The following is a 15,831-nucleotide window of genomic DNA, read 5'->3' as shown; positions in this document are numbered from 1 at the left end:
GAGACGGAGTTTCGCCCTTGTTACCCAGGCTGGAGTGCAATGGCACGATCTCGGCTCACCGCAACCTCCGCCTCCTGGGCTCAGGCAATTCTCCTGCCTCAGCCTCCTGAGTAGCTGGGATTACAGGCACGTGCCACCATGCCCAGCTAATTTTTTGCACTTTTAGTAGAGACGGGGTTTCACCATGTTGACCAGGATGGTCTCGATCTCTCGACCTCGTGATCCACCTGCCTCGGCCTCCCAAAGTGCTGGGATTACAGGCTTGAGCCACCGCGCCCGGCATTATTTGTTTATTTTGATAGAGTTTCACTCTTGTTGCCTAGGCTGGAGTGCGGTGACACAATCTCAGCTCACTGTAGCCTCTGCCTCCTGGGTTCAAGTGATTTTCCTGCCTCAGCTTCCCAAGTAGCTGGGATTACAGGTCTCTGCTACAACACGCAGCTAATATTTTGTATTTTTAGTAAAGACAAAGTTTCTCCATGTTGTCCAGGCTGGTCTGGAACTCCCGACCTTAGGTAATCTGCCAACCTAGGCCTCCCAGAGTTCTGGGATTACAGGCATGAGCCATTGCGCCTGGCCTAATTTTTATATTTTAGTAGAGATGGGGTTTCACCATGTTGGCCAAGCTGGTCTTGAACTCCTGCCCTCAGGTAATCTGCCCACCTTTGCTTCCCAAAGTGCTGGGATTATAGGCAGGAGCCACTGGGCCCAACCACAAATAAAATATTTCTATTAACCTATTTTTTCTGGAAGTTGAATGTTAAGAACCATTGTGAATCTGTGTAATATTGGTTGAATAAAGGTAATGTGGGGAACTCTTACTAACAGAACAAGTAATTGTATTACTCGTCAGTCTTTGCTGTTTTTTTCTTCCATTGCTGTTGCAGTTTAAGACACAACAAAATCCAAAATTGTTGAAATTGGACTATTTTATTTCATCCTTGGTTGTTTGTAATCATAATCACATAAACAGTTTCTCTCAGGTGTTTATTGCTTCCTCCTGTAGCTCTTCTATGAAATTATCTTTGGTAGCATGTTTAAAAAAAAAAAAGAATTGAAGTTTTTTTGTTGTTGTTGTTGGTTTTGTTTTGTTTTGAGACGGGATCTCCATCACCCAGGCTGGAGGCTAGAGTGTAGTGGTGTACTCATGGCTCTTTGCAGCCTTGATTTTCCACCATTCCTCCCGACCTCCCCAGGCTCAGGTGATCTTCCTATGTCAGCTTCCCAAGTAGCTTGGACTACAGGCATGTGCCATCACACCCAGCTAATTTTTGTACTTTTTGTTGAGGCAGGGTTTCACCATGTTGCCCAGGTTGGTCTTGAACTCCTGGGCTCAAGTGATCTGCCTGCATCAGCCTCCCAAAGTGCTAGTTGGGATTATAGGTCTGAGCCACTGGGCCTGGCCCAAGAATTAAAGATTCTTAATCTTATGCCTAGTTGAAAAGTAGAAGACACCAATAGAACAATATTTAAGAACGTTTAATCTGGGTTTTGTTTTGTAGAGGTAAATGTATTTCGATTGGAAATGGAGGGCATTACAGTCAAAGGAAAAGGTTGCCCCAAGCCAATTAAGTCTTGGGTACAGTGTGGAATTTCCATGAAGATCTTAAATTCCCTCAAAAAGTAAGTGGTTGGTGGTTGTTCATGTTTTCAGTGCCTTGCTGCTCAAAATAGTCCTTTCACACAAATGTGTCCCTCAGTTACATTTTTACTCTAATAAAAAAACTTATTTTAAAAAACTGTTTTGTTGAGATAATTTACACATCAAAATTTACCCTTTAAATTTTTTTTTTTTTTTTTTTTTTTTTGAGACGGAGTTTCGCTCTTGTTACCCAGGCTGGAGTGCAATGGCGCGATCTCGGCTCACCGCAACCTCCGCCTCCTGGGTTCAGGCAATTCTCCTGCCTCAGCCTCCTGAGTAGCTGGGATTACAGGCACGTGCCACCATGCCCAGCTTATTTTTTGTATTTTTAGTAGAGATGGGGTTTCACCATGTTGACCAGGTTGGTCTCGATCTCTCGACCTTGTGATCTACCCGCCTCGGCCTCCCAAAGTGCTGGGATTACAGGCTTGAGCCACCGCGCCCGGCCTTACCCTTTAAATTATATAATTTTTGTGTTTTTGGTTTTTTTTTGAGACAAAGTCTTGCTCTGTTGCCCCGGGTGCAGTGCAGTGGCATGATCTCCCTGTATTCACTGCAACCTCAGCCCCCTGGGTTCAAGCGATTCTCCTGCCTCAGCCTCCTGAGTAGCTGGGCCTATAGGTGTATGCTCCCATGCCCAGTTAATTTTTTTTGAATTTTTATTAGAGATGAGGTTTCACCCTGTTGGCCAGGCTGGTCTTGAACTCCTGACCTCGGGTGATCTGCCTGCCTCGGCCTCCCAAAGTGCGGGATTACAAGCATGAGCCACCATGCCTTTTTTTTCACTTTTTCTTTTTGAGATAGAGCCTCCTTCCTCTGTCATTCAGGTGTGCCAGTGGCACAGTCTCAGCTCACTGCAAACTCTGCATCCCAGGTTCAAGTGATTCTCATGCCTTAGTCTCCTAAGTAGCTGAGATTATATGCGCCCGCCACCACACCCAGCTAATTTTTGTATTGCCAAGTAATAGTGTATGAATATATACTATCTTTTGGAAGAGTTTATTTTTATGGGAACACGTAGAACCTCTTAGGGGCCCAGCAATCTCAATTCTTACCATTTCTTTCTTTGCTTTTCTTTTTAAGGCATGGCTATGAAAAGCCCACGCCCATCCAAACCCAAGCTATTCCTGCTATAATGTCTGGACGAGATTTGATTGGCATTGCCAAAACAGGAAGTGGAAAGACCATTGCTTTTCTTTTGCCCATGTTTAGACACATCATGGATCAGAGGTCATTAGAAGAAGGAGAAGGGCCAATAGGTACAATTCTTTTCATTAAACTTTGTTTTTTCAAATAACAGCTTTGTTGTCAATCGGAAAGACCTTATACTTTATAATGTTCTTTGTTATGACAATGAAGATGTCTTTATGTGCATTTTCTTTATCAATTTGGCACTTTGGGGCTGATTTCCCCTTACCAGCAGGTGGAGTGAGAATCTTCAGAGCTCTGGAATGACATCTCAGAAGTACAAAAACAGCCTCTCCTGGCACAGCTCAGTTTTTAAACTCTGACTTGGCAGGTAGACTCCTCGTGCATCTATCTGTTTATTTATTTTGAGGTTTGTTAGCTCAGTCTCGGTGGATGTATAAAGTCAACATGGAAGATAATAGGAAAATGTATTTTTCTAGATAGTCTTTGGCCTTAGCAGGCTATAGTGCCAGCATTTCATTCAGGGTTAGTTCTTAGTTTCTGGTCTTTTGATTCCTCTTGGCAGGGATAACTCTTGCAAAGTTGAGTAGGGTTTTGGAAAGTTGTTCAGCTTCTTTCTTAGGAACATAGGGTGTAGTATATCTCTCCTCTCTCTATGCCCCTCAGACCAAGGTTGTTTCTGGAAGCAGCAGTATTTGGCTTCTGTGGCACAATGAGTCACTTGATTTTCTTTGTTCTGTGATTTGCATTTGAAAACTATTTGCATTCTGTTGAACCAGGTATTTTCTTGAGGGTTGGATGAGGCATTTAGCTGTCATTTATCTTCTTTTAGCATATTTAAAAAATCTGCTTATGCTTATCCTTCCCCACAACCTCTGCTGTTATACAACTTTTGAAATAGTTTTTGGAGATGCATAACAAAACAAAAATTAGGTGAAACAATCTGAACTTTATTGCAGAGGTTAAATTTAATACTTTAAAGCATAGCCGTAAGAATTTTGGTGGTTAGGCTATTGATGTATTTATCTTTCCAGCTGTCATCATGACTCCAACTCGAGAACTGGCTTTACAGATTACTAAAGAGTGTAAGAAGTTTTCCAAGACTTTGGGACTTAGAGTGGTCTGTGTTTATGGAGGAACAGGAATCAGTGAGCAGGTAGTTATGAAAGAAATATTCATGTTTTCCATTCTTTTCTCAAGTTGAATGATTCAATGAAGTAAAAGAGTGACTTTTACTTTTAGTGTTTTGAACAGTGATTTCTTAAAAAATCATTTAAAAAGGGAGGTATAAAAATAATAGTAAGAATTAGTTATTTTGCGCCGGGCGCCGTGGCTCAAGCCTGTAATCCCAGCACTTTGGGAGGCCGAGGCGGGTGGATCACGAGGTCGAGAGATCGAGACCATCCTGGTCAACATGGTGAAACCCCGTCTCTACTAAAAATACAAAAAATTAGCTGGGCATGGTGGCGCGTGCCTGTAATCCCAGCTACTCAGGAGGCTGAGGCAGGAGAATTGCATGAGCCCAGGAGGCGGAGGTTGCGGTGAGCCGAGATCGTGCCATTGCACTCCAGCCTGGGTAACAAGGGCGAAACTCAGTCTCAAAAAAAAAAAAAAAAAAAAAAAGAATTAGTTATTTTATGCAGGATGAATACCTTCTGGAGATGTAATATACAGCATGGTGATTACAGTTAATATTATGTTGTATGCTGAAAATTTGTTAAGCCAGTAGATCTTATATGTTCTTACCACAAAAGAAAATATTAGTAACTGTGTGAGGTGATATGTTAGCTTGATTGTGGTCATGGTTTCACAGTATATATGTATATGAAAAATTTGGTACACCTTAAATATATATAATTTATATTACTTATGAACCAATATAGTTGTGGCAAAAAAGAACATACTATGCTAATTCTGTATTCGAATTTTAAGTCATTTTTACATTAGCTTTTCCCTCCTTCCTCTTCCCCTGCCTGAGAAGGCAGATTGTTTTTTCATTTTATGTAAGAGGAAATATTCAGAAAGATTAAATAAGTTGACTTGGCTAGTAAGTTCTAGAAGTTTGGTCTAGAACCTAGGTCTCTGATTCCCGAGCATTTATTTTCTCCAATCTATGTTGACATCTTTAAAAAATGATGGTGGCCAGGCATGGTGGCTGATGTCTGTAATTCCACTACACTGGGAGGATCACGAGGTCAGGAGTTTGAGACCAGCCTGGCAAACATGGTGAGACCCCTGTCTCTACTGAAAACACAAAAATTAGTCCGGTGTTGTGGCATGTGCCTGTAATCTCAGCTGCTTGGGAGGCTTAGGCAGGAGAATCACTTGAACTGAGGAGGCGGAGGTTGCAGTGAGCTGAGATAACACCACTGCACTCCAGCCTGGGCAACAGAGCAAGACTGTCTCAGAAAAAAACAAAAAACAAGTGACGGTGATGACTGGGATGCATTAATATCAGAGGTTTTTTTGTTTGTTTGTTTGTTTTTGAGATGGAGTTTCGCTCTTGTTACCCAGGCTGGAGTGCAATGGCGCGATCTTGGCTCACCGCAACCTCTGCCTCCTGGGTTCCAGCAATTCTCCTGCCTCAGCCTCCTGAGTGGCTGGGATTACAGGCACGTGCCACCGTGCCCAGCTGATTTTTTGTATTTTTAGTAGTGACGGGGTTTCACCATGTTGACCAGGATGGTCTCGATCTCTTGACCTCATGATCCACCCGCCTCGGCCTCCCAAAGTGCTGGGATTACTGGCTTGAGCCACTGCGCCCGGCCCACATTATGTTTATATAAATGCCAAACCAAAGTTTTATGATATCAGGGGACTTCTGATATTCTCCATCCTATTTGATTTTAAAAATGCTGGTTACGATTGAGCACTGTGACTCACAGTAATCATCACGGCACTTTGGGAGGCTGAAGTGGGAGGATCACTTAAGTCCAGGAGTTTGAGACCAGCTTGGGCATTATAGTGAGACCTCATCTCTTAATAAATAAATTAGTGAGTATCTCTAGTCCTAGCTACTGAGAGGGTGTGTGGGAAGATGCAGGGAGGGGCTAAGATGGGAGGATCACTTCAGCCCAGGATTTAGGCTACAGTGAGCTGTGTTGACACTGCTGCAAGTGGGCAACAGAGCCTGGGCAACAGAATGAGACCCTTTCTCAAAAAAAATAAAAAGCTGTTCATGACAGTTAAATTGATTTCATGATTCACTAATGGTGGCAACCCTCGATTTGAACAACACTAGTCTGTATATATGGTCACTTAGAACTTTTTTTTCTGAGATGGGGTCTTAACTCTGTTGATCAGGCTGGAGTGTGATCATAGTTCACTGCAACGTTGAACTCCTGGGCTCAGGAGATAATCACTTTTTCTTAAAACTGCTCTCTTAAGTTCATTGCTTGATTTTGAGAAATAGTGGCAAATTATATTTGCAAGATTCTCTAGTTTTTATTTGTTTCTAATTTATGGCACCATAGTTTTCATGTTGTTGCATTTCTTTAGTTGTGCTCCCAGATTCAAAATAATTAAGCAGGAAGTTTTGAAGTCTTCTAATCATACTAGGCAAGGACTAAATGTAATTTTTTTAGTGTTTAAGCATTAGTGATAAAGCTTCATCTTTTTTATTAGATTGCTGAGCTGAAAAGAGGTGCTGAAATTATTGTTTGCACACCTGGTCGAATGATTGACATGTTAGCAGCTAACAGTGGTAAGTCAGGGGTGTTTTTTTGGTGTCTTTTATTTTTGAGTTCTTTTCTTTTTTTTTCTTTTTTTGTTAAAACAGATGCAAGAAACCAACAGAGGGTTTCTATGTTTTTTCTTAAAGCTGCAGTATCTTAAAATTAGTATTGTAACAAGTTGATTATTATAAGCATTAATAATATTTTTCAATTTAATTTAATTTTTTGTTTCACAAGTAACTCCATTTGATCATAACTTGGATTCTTAATCTATTTTGGGCCTAGCTTTACTTAGTATAAGAGTGGGGTAGTAGCCTTTTCTTCGTTACAAAATTTAGAATTTTTCTCCAAAGGAACTCATATTTTCTTACAATACGACATAAATTAAGATATTGCAGCTTCAAGAAATTTTATCTTTTGTAAATATTGCATGTTTTTAGTTCAAATGTTATGCTTTGTTAAGTTATTCCCTATCAAAACTCTTACTAAACTGTTGACATTATTTAACTTCTGTGGAGAAAGGCCCTTCAAGATTTATAGAACTGGGCTTCCGAGACTTAAACCATCAAAGGTAGGTAATTTAATGCTGTTCCCGACCTTGAAAACTATAAATGCTAGTGTGGAATACTTAAATATTAGATAGCACTTATTTTTTTGAAGAAAATGCTCTCAGAGGTTTCCATTGTAACATACAGTATATATATAACAGAATATTAAAAACTGTGAGTTAATGCATGTTTCTAATAGTATTCTGCTTGAATTTCTGTATAAACTTAATTCTAATTATACACGAATTTGGCAAAGTAACATTGAAATTGTTTGAGAAGTGCTTGTCTAGCATATGGAAAGCTTTGGGTTGAATGCTGATTAAATAATGCCTTGGGTTTTTCTTTCTCAATGCTGCATTGATTAAGTCTCCTCCTGAAATTCATCTTGATTAATTTTACCTTTTTCTCTTATCTGTCATTTTGGTCTATTTTTAAATAACTATTTTATACATGTTTTTGCCAGGTGATTAATTCAACAGTTGATAGCAATGTTTGTGTTAATATTTTAGAAGAGGTTTCCTGTGTATGTATTTTGTTTTCACTGTTTAGGAAATGAGCTGCATTTATTGAAGTCAGTGGGTTCACTTAATAAAGTTGGGATTTATATCTTTGTATGGAAAACATTTATGTAATGTGTTTTGGTATTTAAAGTTTTTGTGCGATACATTAGTTTCCTAATGCTGTCAATAACTTCTCATTAAGGGTTTGGCACGCCCATTTAAGAAGCTTCTGAATATATGGAAGTCGGTTATAAAATAATGTAGAGAGACATTTTCTGTGTCTGAAATAGTTAGCACTAGAACTTGCTTTCCACACATACGCTGTAATCTCTAATATGTTTTTTTCTAGGTGATGCTGTCAGATAATGGCTGATGTGGCTCGATGCTTCATCTCAGTCTTAGTTTTATGATGTGTTTTGGAGAGGGCTGTTTTCTGAATTTTACAGGTTCTTCAGGCCCTATGATGGTATGCAAGAGACGAGTTTGACAAAATAAAGGGCCTCATATACCCATTGTCAGAAAGTATTTGCCACTAGATTAAGATATTGTAGATCAAAATTTCTTTTCACTTTTTAAAGATACCTAACCTACCCCTCTTGTTAAGTCAGGCATTTTAGTTTCCTTTACAGTTTTTAAAAGTTCTTGGTAGCCATAAAATGAATTGTGACTAATTTTTAGTTTTCTTTTTGTCTTTATTTTTCTTCTCATCTTAGGTCGGGTCACAAATCTTCGAAGAGTGACATATGTTGTTTTAGATGAAGCAGACAGAATGTTTGACATGGGATTTGAGCCCCAGGTAATCATTACATGTCTTAAGTGTTTTGAAATGTAAATATAACCTTGTAGCTGCCATGAGAATGTTCATGTGAGCTCTTCATGTGGTTTCTGAAATTCACACACATGCTTTTCTATTGCACGGTAATACAGAAGACTGGGAACATATAGAATTGAAATACATATTGATGTTGCAGATTCCTCATAAAACTTCTTCACCAAGTATTTATATAGGCATTTCTTAGATATCTAAGACCAACACCAGTAAAACTACAATTGGAGAGTGCTAATAATAGAAGCTTAAGCCTTATTTTTATTTTTATTTTTTGAGATGGAGTCATGCTCTGTTGCCCAGGCTGGAGTACAGTGGTGTGATCTTGGCTTACTACAACCTCCACCTCCTGGGATCAAGTGATTCTCCTGCCTCAGCGTGCCAAGTAGCTGGGATTACAGATGCCTGCCAGTACGCCCGGCTAATTTTTGTATTTTTAGTAGAACCAGGGTTTTGCCCTGTTGGCCAGGCTGGTTTAAACTCCTGACCTCAGATGATCCACCCACCTCGGCCTCCCAAAGTGTTGGGATTAGAGGCATGAGCCACTGCACCCTGCCCATTGTCTTTTTGAATAAATTCTTCTAATTCATGCTTTTAAATACCTCATTATCTAGTCTAGATAGCACATTAATTACATTCACCAAAAGTCATTCACTTTTGCTATCTAGATAATGGCCCAAAGAATTTGTCTAGCTTAGGTTTTTATATTCGTTACATACGCTTTTTGCTCAGGTACAAAATTTCAGTGGTAGAAACATGGACTGGACATGATGGCTGACGCCTTTAATCCCAGCACTTTGGGAGGCTGAGGTTGGTGGATCTCGAGGTCAAGAGATTGAGACTAATCTGGCCAACATGGTGAAACCCCATCTCTACCAAAAATACAAAAATTAGTTGGGCATGGTGGTGCGCCCTTGTAGTCCCAGGTGCTTGGGAGACTGAGGCAGGAGACTGAGGCAGGAGACTAAGGCAGGAGAACCCAGGAGGGGGAGGTTGCAGTGAGGTGAGATCGTGCTACTGCACTCTAGCCTGGCAACAGAGCGAGACTGCATCTCAAACAGGGAGAGAAATTTATAGGAACACATTTTAAAGGTGGTAGAAAGTTTTCTTAAGAAGAGCATTGTGAATTGTTAGTAGGCTGTACTTGCCAAAAGATAAAGGATTATAAGAGGCTACAGTAATGGAAATGCGCATGGAAAAGGGATAAGACAAATGTCACATTTAGCCTTTTCGGTTTATTCACCTACTCTCCAAAAATTTATTGCTTATTATATGATAGTGCATATATTGTGTTTAGATTTAGAAACTGCATTCTAAATGTGATGTAAATAGAGGAGCACAAAAGAGAAGAAACAAGATTGTGGTAGTGCTTGAACCATGTGAGAAACAGTTAAAAAATAATATTAAGCTTTGGGTGGGGAATGGTGGTTTATGCCTTTATTCCCACTACTTTCGGAGGCCGAGGTGGGCGGATCAGTTGAAGTTAGGAGATGCAGACTAGCCTGGCCAACATGGTGAAATCCCGTCTCTATTAAAAATACAAAAATTAGCCAGATATTGTGTCGAGTGCCTGTAATCCCAGCTACTTGGGAGGCGGAGGCAGGAGAATTGTTTGAACCTGGTAGGCAGAGGTTGCAGTAAGCCAAGATTGCACTATTGCACTTAAGCCTGGGTGACAGAGCTAGACTTTGTCTCAAAAAGTAATAATAATAATACTCAGCTTTGAGTATTTGATATGATAGCATCCTTTAATTCTGAACAAGTGTCACATGGAAGCAGCATTGAATTTATTTTTTTGATCTCAAGGAGTACAACTGAACTGGGATCCAGTGGGGAAGTCATAGGGAGCTTGACCTGAGTTTCGTTTGAAGGAGGATTGAATAAACATTATTTAGAGATGAAACAGATTGCTTTGTGAGGGAGTGGGAACTGATACTGAATATCTGTTTCTTCCACGTGTTCAAGCAGAGGCAAGGGGTCTGTCTGTGGAAAGAGACTAAAGAGAAAGTGTCAGATGGAACAGTCACGTGCCCTTTAATGTCTTTCCCAATTATGAGAAATCTTAATTATAATGCTTTAAGTAGGTAGAATAATTGATAGGGACTTTCTGACAAACCAAGTTCTTGTAGAGTGGGTTCAAAACATTTTCCATTGAAAGGCCAAGTGTGAATCTTTTCTTGCCATAAGTACATATAGATACCTAAGTACACAAAATAAATGATTGATTCAACATTCTCTCATGTATTTCTGTCTGTGTGCTTATGTACATGTATGTGGTTAATGTACGTTTATGTAAGTACATGAGAGAGAAATGTGAATAATTATTTATTGGTAACTAAAAACCTGCCGGAGACTGGGCGTAGTGATGTATGCTTATGATCCCTGCATTTTGGGAGGCCGAGGCAGGTGGATTGCTTGAGCTCAGGAGTTCAAGACAAGCTTGGGCAACATGGCGAAACCCCTTCTCTACAAAAAATATAAAAATTAGCTGGGTGGTGGGGGGCATGCACCTGTAGTATCAGCTACTCAGGAGGCTGAAGTAGCAGGATTGCTTGAGCCTGGGAGACAGAGGCTGTAATGAGCCAACATCATGCCTCTGTACTACGGCCTGGGCGACAGAGTGAGACCCTGTCTCAGGAAGAAAGGAAAATTTTGATTAGTTTATGATTATTTTGTGAGCTTCATAGATTAAAAAACAGTAAGGTTTCAGTGTCATGCATCGCCATTTGGAGGTGTAGCAACAAAAAGACACTGTGATGTAAATCAAAGCTGGTTCTGTTGATTACAAAGCTGCACGCTGACTTCTACCTAGAGAAGAGTTGGCAAGCAGTAGTGTGCTTCCAGGAATAATTCTATATTGAAAAAAGTAGGGCCGGGTGCGGTGGCTCAAGCCTGTAATCCCAGCACTTTGGGAGGCCGAGGCGGGTGGATCACGAGGTCAAGAGATCGAGACCATCCTGGTCAACATGGTGAAACCCCATCTCTACTAAAAATACAAAAAATTAGCTGGGCATGGTGGCGCATGCCTGTAATCCCAGCTACTCAGGAGGCTGAGGCAGGAGAATTGCCTGAACCCAGGAGGCAGAGGTTGCGGTGAGCTGAGATCGCGCCATTGCACTCTAGCCTGGGTAACAAGACCGAAACTCCGTCTCAAAAAAAAAAAAAAAGAAATAGTGAGAATTTTAAGAATTAGCCAGGTGTGATGATATGCATGTGTAGTCCTAGCTATTTGGGAGGCTGAAATGCAAGGATCACTTGAACCCAGGAGTTAAAGGTTACAGTGAGCTATGATTGTGCCAATGCACTCCATATCAACCTGGGGACAAAGTGAGACCCTGTCAAAAAAAAAAGAAAAAAAGAAAAAAGTAATGAAAATTGAGTTATTTATTTATTTATTTAGCGACAGAGTTTCACTTTATTGCCCAGATTGGAGTGCAGTGGCTCACTGCAACCCCTGCCCCCACAGGTTCAAGTGAACCTCCTGCCTCAGCCTTCCGAGTAGCTGGGATTACTTGGCCACCATGCCCAGCTAATTTTTGTATTTTTAGTAGACGCTTTCACCATGATGGCCGGGCTAGTCTCCTAATCCTGACCTCAAGTGATCTGCCTGCCTTGACCTCCCAACTTGCTAGGATTATAGGCCTGAGACACCAACACCCAGCCTGAAAACTGGCATTTGAATCTAGTAATATGGTAACTTGGGAATCAGATTCTCCCCTTCCCTAGGGTTTGCTGTTTTTTATTACTGTTATTGTTTATTATTTTTGTTTTTGATTGTTGTAGGTGGTCTGTGGCAAGGATTGCCCTGAGGTGTAAACTTAAGGTCATCTCATGTGTTTTCTGAGCCTGTGCCATTCTCTATGTGTTGTCACTTTGTAATTATTTCTGAATATTCATTTGTTTTTAAATGTCCTAGTCTTTAATGTTTGGCTGTCAAAAGGAGAAAAATTAAGGCAGAGGGAAGGGGCATTAGGCTTTTAAATCCCCTGATAATCACTTCAGTTTGAGAGGCCCAGGACTGTAGTCGTTTGGGGGGTGTGAATGCAACAATAACAGCCAATGTCTCTGTCTTCATCTCTGTGATCAGAAGTACTAATCAGCACATAGATCCTCCATATTTGGAGGGCAGAGTTCTTCTTGACCACCCTGGCTCCTATAAGCTGTGTACAGTTTGCTTCAGAAACATGCATGCCTGCCTTCTGTGGGGCTATATGTGGGGGATGGTTAACTGCTACTGTGCTAAGAGCCGAAAATGGTGGAAATTAGCCACAATTTATCTTCCAAGCTTTTCCCAGGAAGTTGCAAATCTTCCATAGACTTCAGAGTTCCATGGTGGTTACATCAGACAGATTCTACCAGCACAATTGTTGTCTAGGTATGAATACAGGTTCCTGGTGATTTCCCGCTCTGCCAACTTCCCAGAATCCTCCTCTTTTTGTCTGTTTTATTGTATATTCCTAGTACTTAGAAAAGTACCTGATTCAAGGTGGGTCTTTAATAAAAATGTATTGAATAAATGAAGGAAAACAGTGGTAGTTGGTTGTATCCTAGTTAATAGTTTGAAGATAGACCACTGTATTTCCTGGTGGATTGGTTGTAAGATGAGTGACAGATTAATCAAAGATACCTTCTACATTTTTGGCCTAAGCATATGTGGGGTTGTCATTTCTTGAGATCGGGAGACTGTGGGAGTAGCAAAACTAAGATAGTTGTTCTCAAAAGTTCCTTTTACTTGGTTTTAACATTGCATAAGCTTTGAAGACTATATATTTACCATATTTATATGAAATGTTTTCTTTTTCTCAGGTCATGCGCATTGTGGATAATGTTCGTCCTGATCGACAGACGGTTATGTTTTCAGCTACTTTCCCCAGAGCTATGGAGGCTTTGGCTCGCAGAATCCTGAGTAAACCTATTGAAGTGCAGGTTGGAGGCAGGAGTGTGGTTTGCTCAGATGTGGAGCAGCAAGTGGTGGGTACTATCTTTAGGAAACCCCAGTTTCCTTGATACTTAGGTAGTATGTGTAACCCTTTTGAGATCACTGTTTGTGAGGTAGGCAAGGTAATTTCTAAAATGAAGTCATCTACAACTACTGTAGCATTCAGTATTTTACCAGATACACTTAACTGTACTGTTCCATGGAACTGGCTGTTTAAAATGCTCTTTTTTTTTTTTCTTTTTTTTTCTTTTTTTTGCTGGGTGCAGTGGTACATGCCTGAAGTCCCAGCTTCTCATTTTCCATAGTTTTGGGCCGTAGAGCACTATGCCGATCTTTGTCCATACTAAGTTTAGCATCAATGTGGTGACCTCCTGGTAACAGGGAAACCACCAGATTGCCTAAAGATAGGATATTCAGCCCAGGGCAAAAAAACAGAATAGGTCAAAACTTTTGTGCTGATCAGTAGCTGGATCACACCTGTGAATAGCACATACCCATAGTGAGCCCTGTCTCTTTTTTTTTTTTTTTTTTGAGACGGAGTTTTGCTCTTGTTACCCAGGCTGGAGTGCAATGGCGCGATCTCAGCTCACCGCAACCTCCGCCTCCTGGGTTCAGGCAGTTCTCCTGCCTCACCCTCCTGAGTAGCTGGGATTGCAGGCACGCGCCACCATGCCCAGCGAATTTTTTGTATTTTTAGTAGAGACGGGGTTTCACCATGTTGACCAGGATGGTCTCGATCTTTTGACCTTGTGATCCACCCGCCTTGGCCTCCCAAAGTGCTGGGATTACAGGCTTGAGCCACCGCGCCTGGCCAGCCCTGTCTCTTTAAAGACAAATAAAATTAAATGTTCGTTTTAGTTTCTCTCACCAGAAGTAGCAAGTGGTGAATGGTGAGCTGATACATAGAAATGTTACATTCCAGACAGGCATGGTGGCTCATGGCTTTGGTCCCAGTACTTTGGGAGACCAAGGTAGGTGGCCACTTGAGGCCAGGAGTTGGAGACTAGCTTGGGCAATATAGTGAGACCCCTGTTTCTACAAAGGAAAAAGAAATGTCACATACCTGTTTTACTTCTTGGTTACTAGGATATGAAATTAAGAGCCAGAGAGAACAGATGATCATATGCCTACATTTGCAAGACTCTTATAACTAGAAAGATTACAGTTCTTTTTGGCTCTTATTATTTGCAATTAAAATTAACATTTTCCTAGCCCTTGGTAAAGATAATAGCAAGATATTGTCATTTATTCATTCACCACAAATAAAATGAATATTTTTGTCCAAGGGATCTGTTTGCATTTTCACTTCATTAACTTGGTACAATATGGTGTTTTCAGATTGTGATTGAAGAAGAAAAGAAATTCTTGAAGTTACTTGAGCTTCTAGGCCATTATCAAGAGTCAGGATCTGTCATTATATTTGTGGATAAGCAGGAACATGCTGATGGTCTTCTGAAGGATTTAATGAGAGCATCTTATCCTTGCATGTCTCTTCATGGAGGTATATTAACTTGATTCACACATAAAATATCTATTTCGTACTTGACAAGCATTGTGCTGTGTTCTAAATGATATTTACTTTGTTCTCTATAATTCAGAATTAAATTTTATATCAGTTCTTACTCAACTGTGCTCTGTGGGAGTAAGTATAATTTTTGCCTCACCTAAGAGAAAGAAAGTTAGACAGACATACATTGGTTTGACCAAATTCTATCACCCTTTATCAACTATGGAGGAATTATATGTAACTTTTCTCTGTGTTTTACACTTTCCATTGCTCATGCTATCTGTAGGTTTTCATGATTTACTTTAAGGAGCTTTTACTGAAATCTCAAAATAACATTTTAATTTCTTGGGATACTGCTGTTGTTACATATGTGTGAAACTAGAACACAAATCACATACCAGGAGCAGTGACTCACGCCTGTAATCCTAGCCCTTTGGGAGGCCGAGGCAGGCAGATTACCTGAGGTCAGGAGTTCGAGACCAGTCTGGCCACATGGCAAAACCTTGTCTTTACTAAAAATATAAAAATTAGCCGGGCATGGTGGCACGTGCCTGTAATCCCAGCTACTTGGGAGGCTGAGGCAGGAGAATTGCTTGAACCTGAGAGGCGGAGATTGCAGTGAGCTGAGATCATGCTGCTGCAAAACCCACAAAACACATGGAATAGAGATAGTTTGAATTATTCTCATTTGCTAAATGTTCTGACTAACTAGCTTAGTAATGAATCACTCCAAAATTTAGTGGCAGTAGATACTTAACGTTGCTTATGAATCTTCAATTTGGGCAGAGCTCACCATGTACATCTCGTCTCTGTTTCATGCTCTACCTGCTGGGACACAGTGGAGCTGGGTATCACCTACCAATTTACCTCAATTTATGTGGCTGGCAAATTGATGCTGGCTCTTGACTGGGAGCTCAGTTAGGCCTTGGTCCAGGCCCTGTGGGCTTCTCTATGAGGCTGCTTGGCCAAGAGGAGAGAACCAGAAGCTGGCCAGCCAGATAAGGATGATACTGGAATTGGCAGAGCCTTCATTTCTGCCATATAAA

General features: G+C 40.7%; 1 protein-coding gene across 2 annotated transcripts in view; it reads left to right on the top strand.

The window, feature by feature from the left end:
* DDX46 (DEAD-box helicase 46) overlaps nucleotides 1–15,831 on the top strand; it is an 80,417-nt gene that overhangs the window by 28,297 nt on the left and 36,289 nt on the right. For both annotated transcript variants that reach the window (XM_039469101.2, XM_039469098.2), the window contains exons 9-15: nucleotides 1,503–1,623; nucleotides 2,726–2,901; nucleotides 3,826–3,947; nucleotides 6,416–6,494; nucleotides 8,227–8,309; nucleotides 13,146–13,310; nucleotides 14,617–14,779. In XM_039469101.2, the coding sequence (XP_039325035.1) occupies nucleotides 1,503–1,623; nucleotides 2,726–2,901; nucleotides 3,826–3,947; nucleotides 6,416–6,494; nucleotides 8,227–8,309; nucleotides 13,146–13,310; nucleotides 14,617–14,779 (909 nt within the window). The remainder of the gene's footprint in view (nucleotides 1–1,502; nucleotides 1,624–2,725; nucleotides 2,902–3,825; nucleotides 3,948–6,415; nucleotides 6,495–8,226; nucleotides 8,310–13,145; nucleotides 13,311–14,616; nucleotides 14,780–15,831) is intronic.

This window comes from Saimiri boliviensis, chromosome 1, assembly GCF_048565385.1.
Source record: "Saimiri boliviensis isolate mSaiBol1 chromosome 1, mSaiBol1.pri, whole genome shotgun sequence".
Classification (NCBI taxonomy): Eukaryota; Metazoa; Chordata; class Mammalia; order Primates; family Cebidae; genus Saimiri; species Saimiri boliviensis.
The sequence above is the reverse complement of the archived record's forward strand: the minus strand, read 5'-3'. Positions and strand labels throughout refer to the sequence as shown.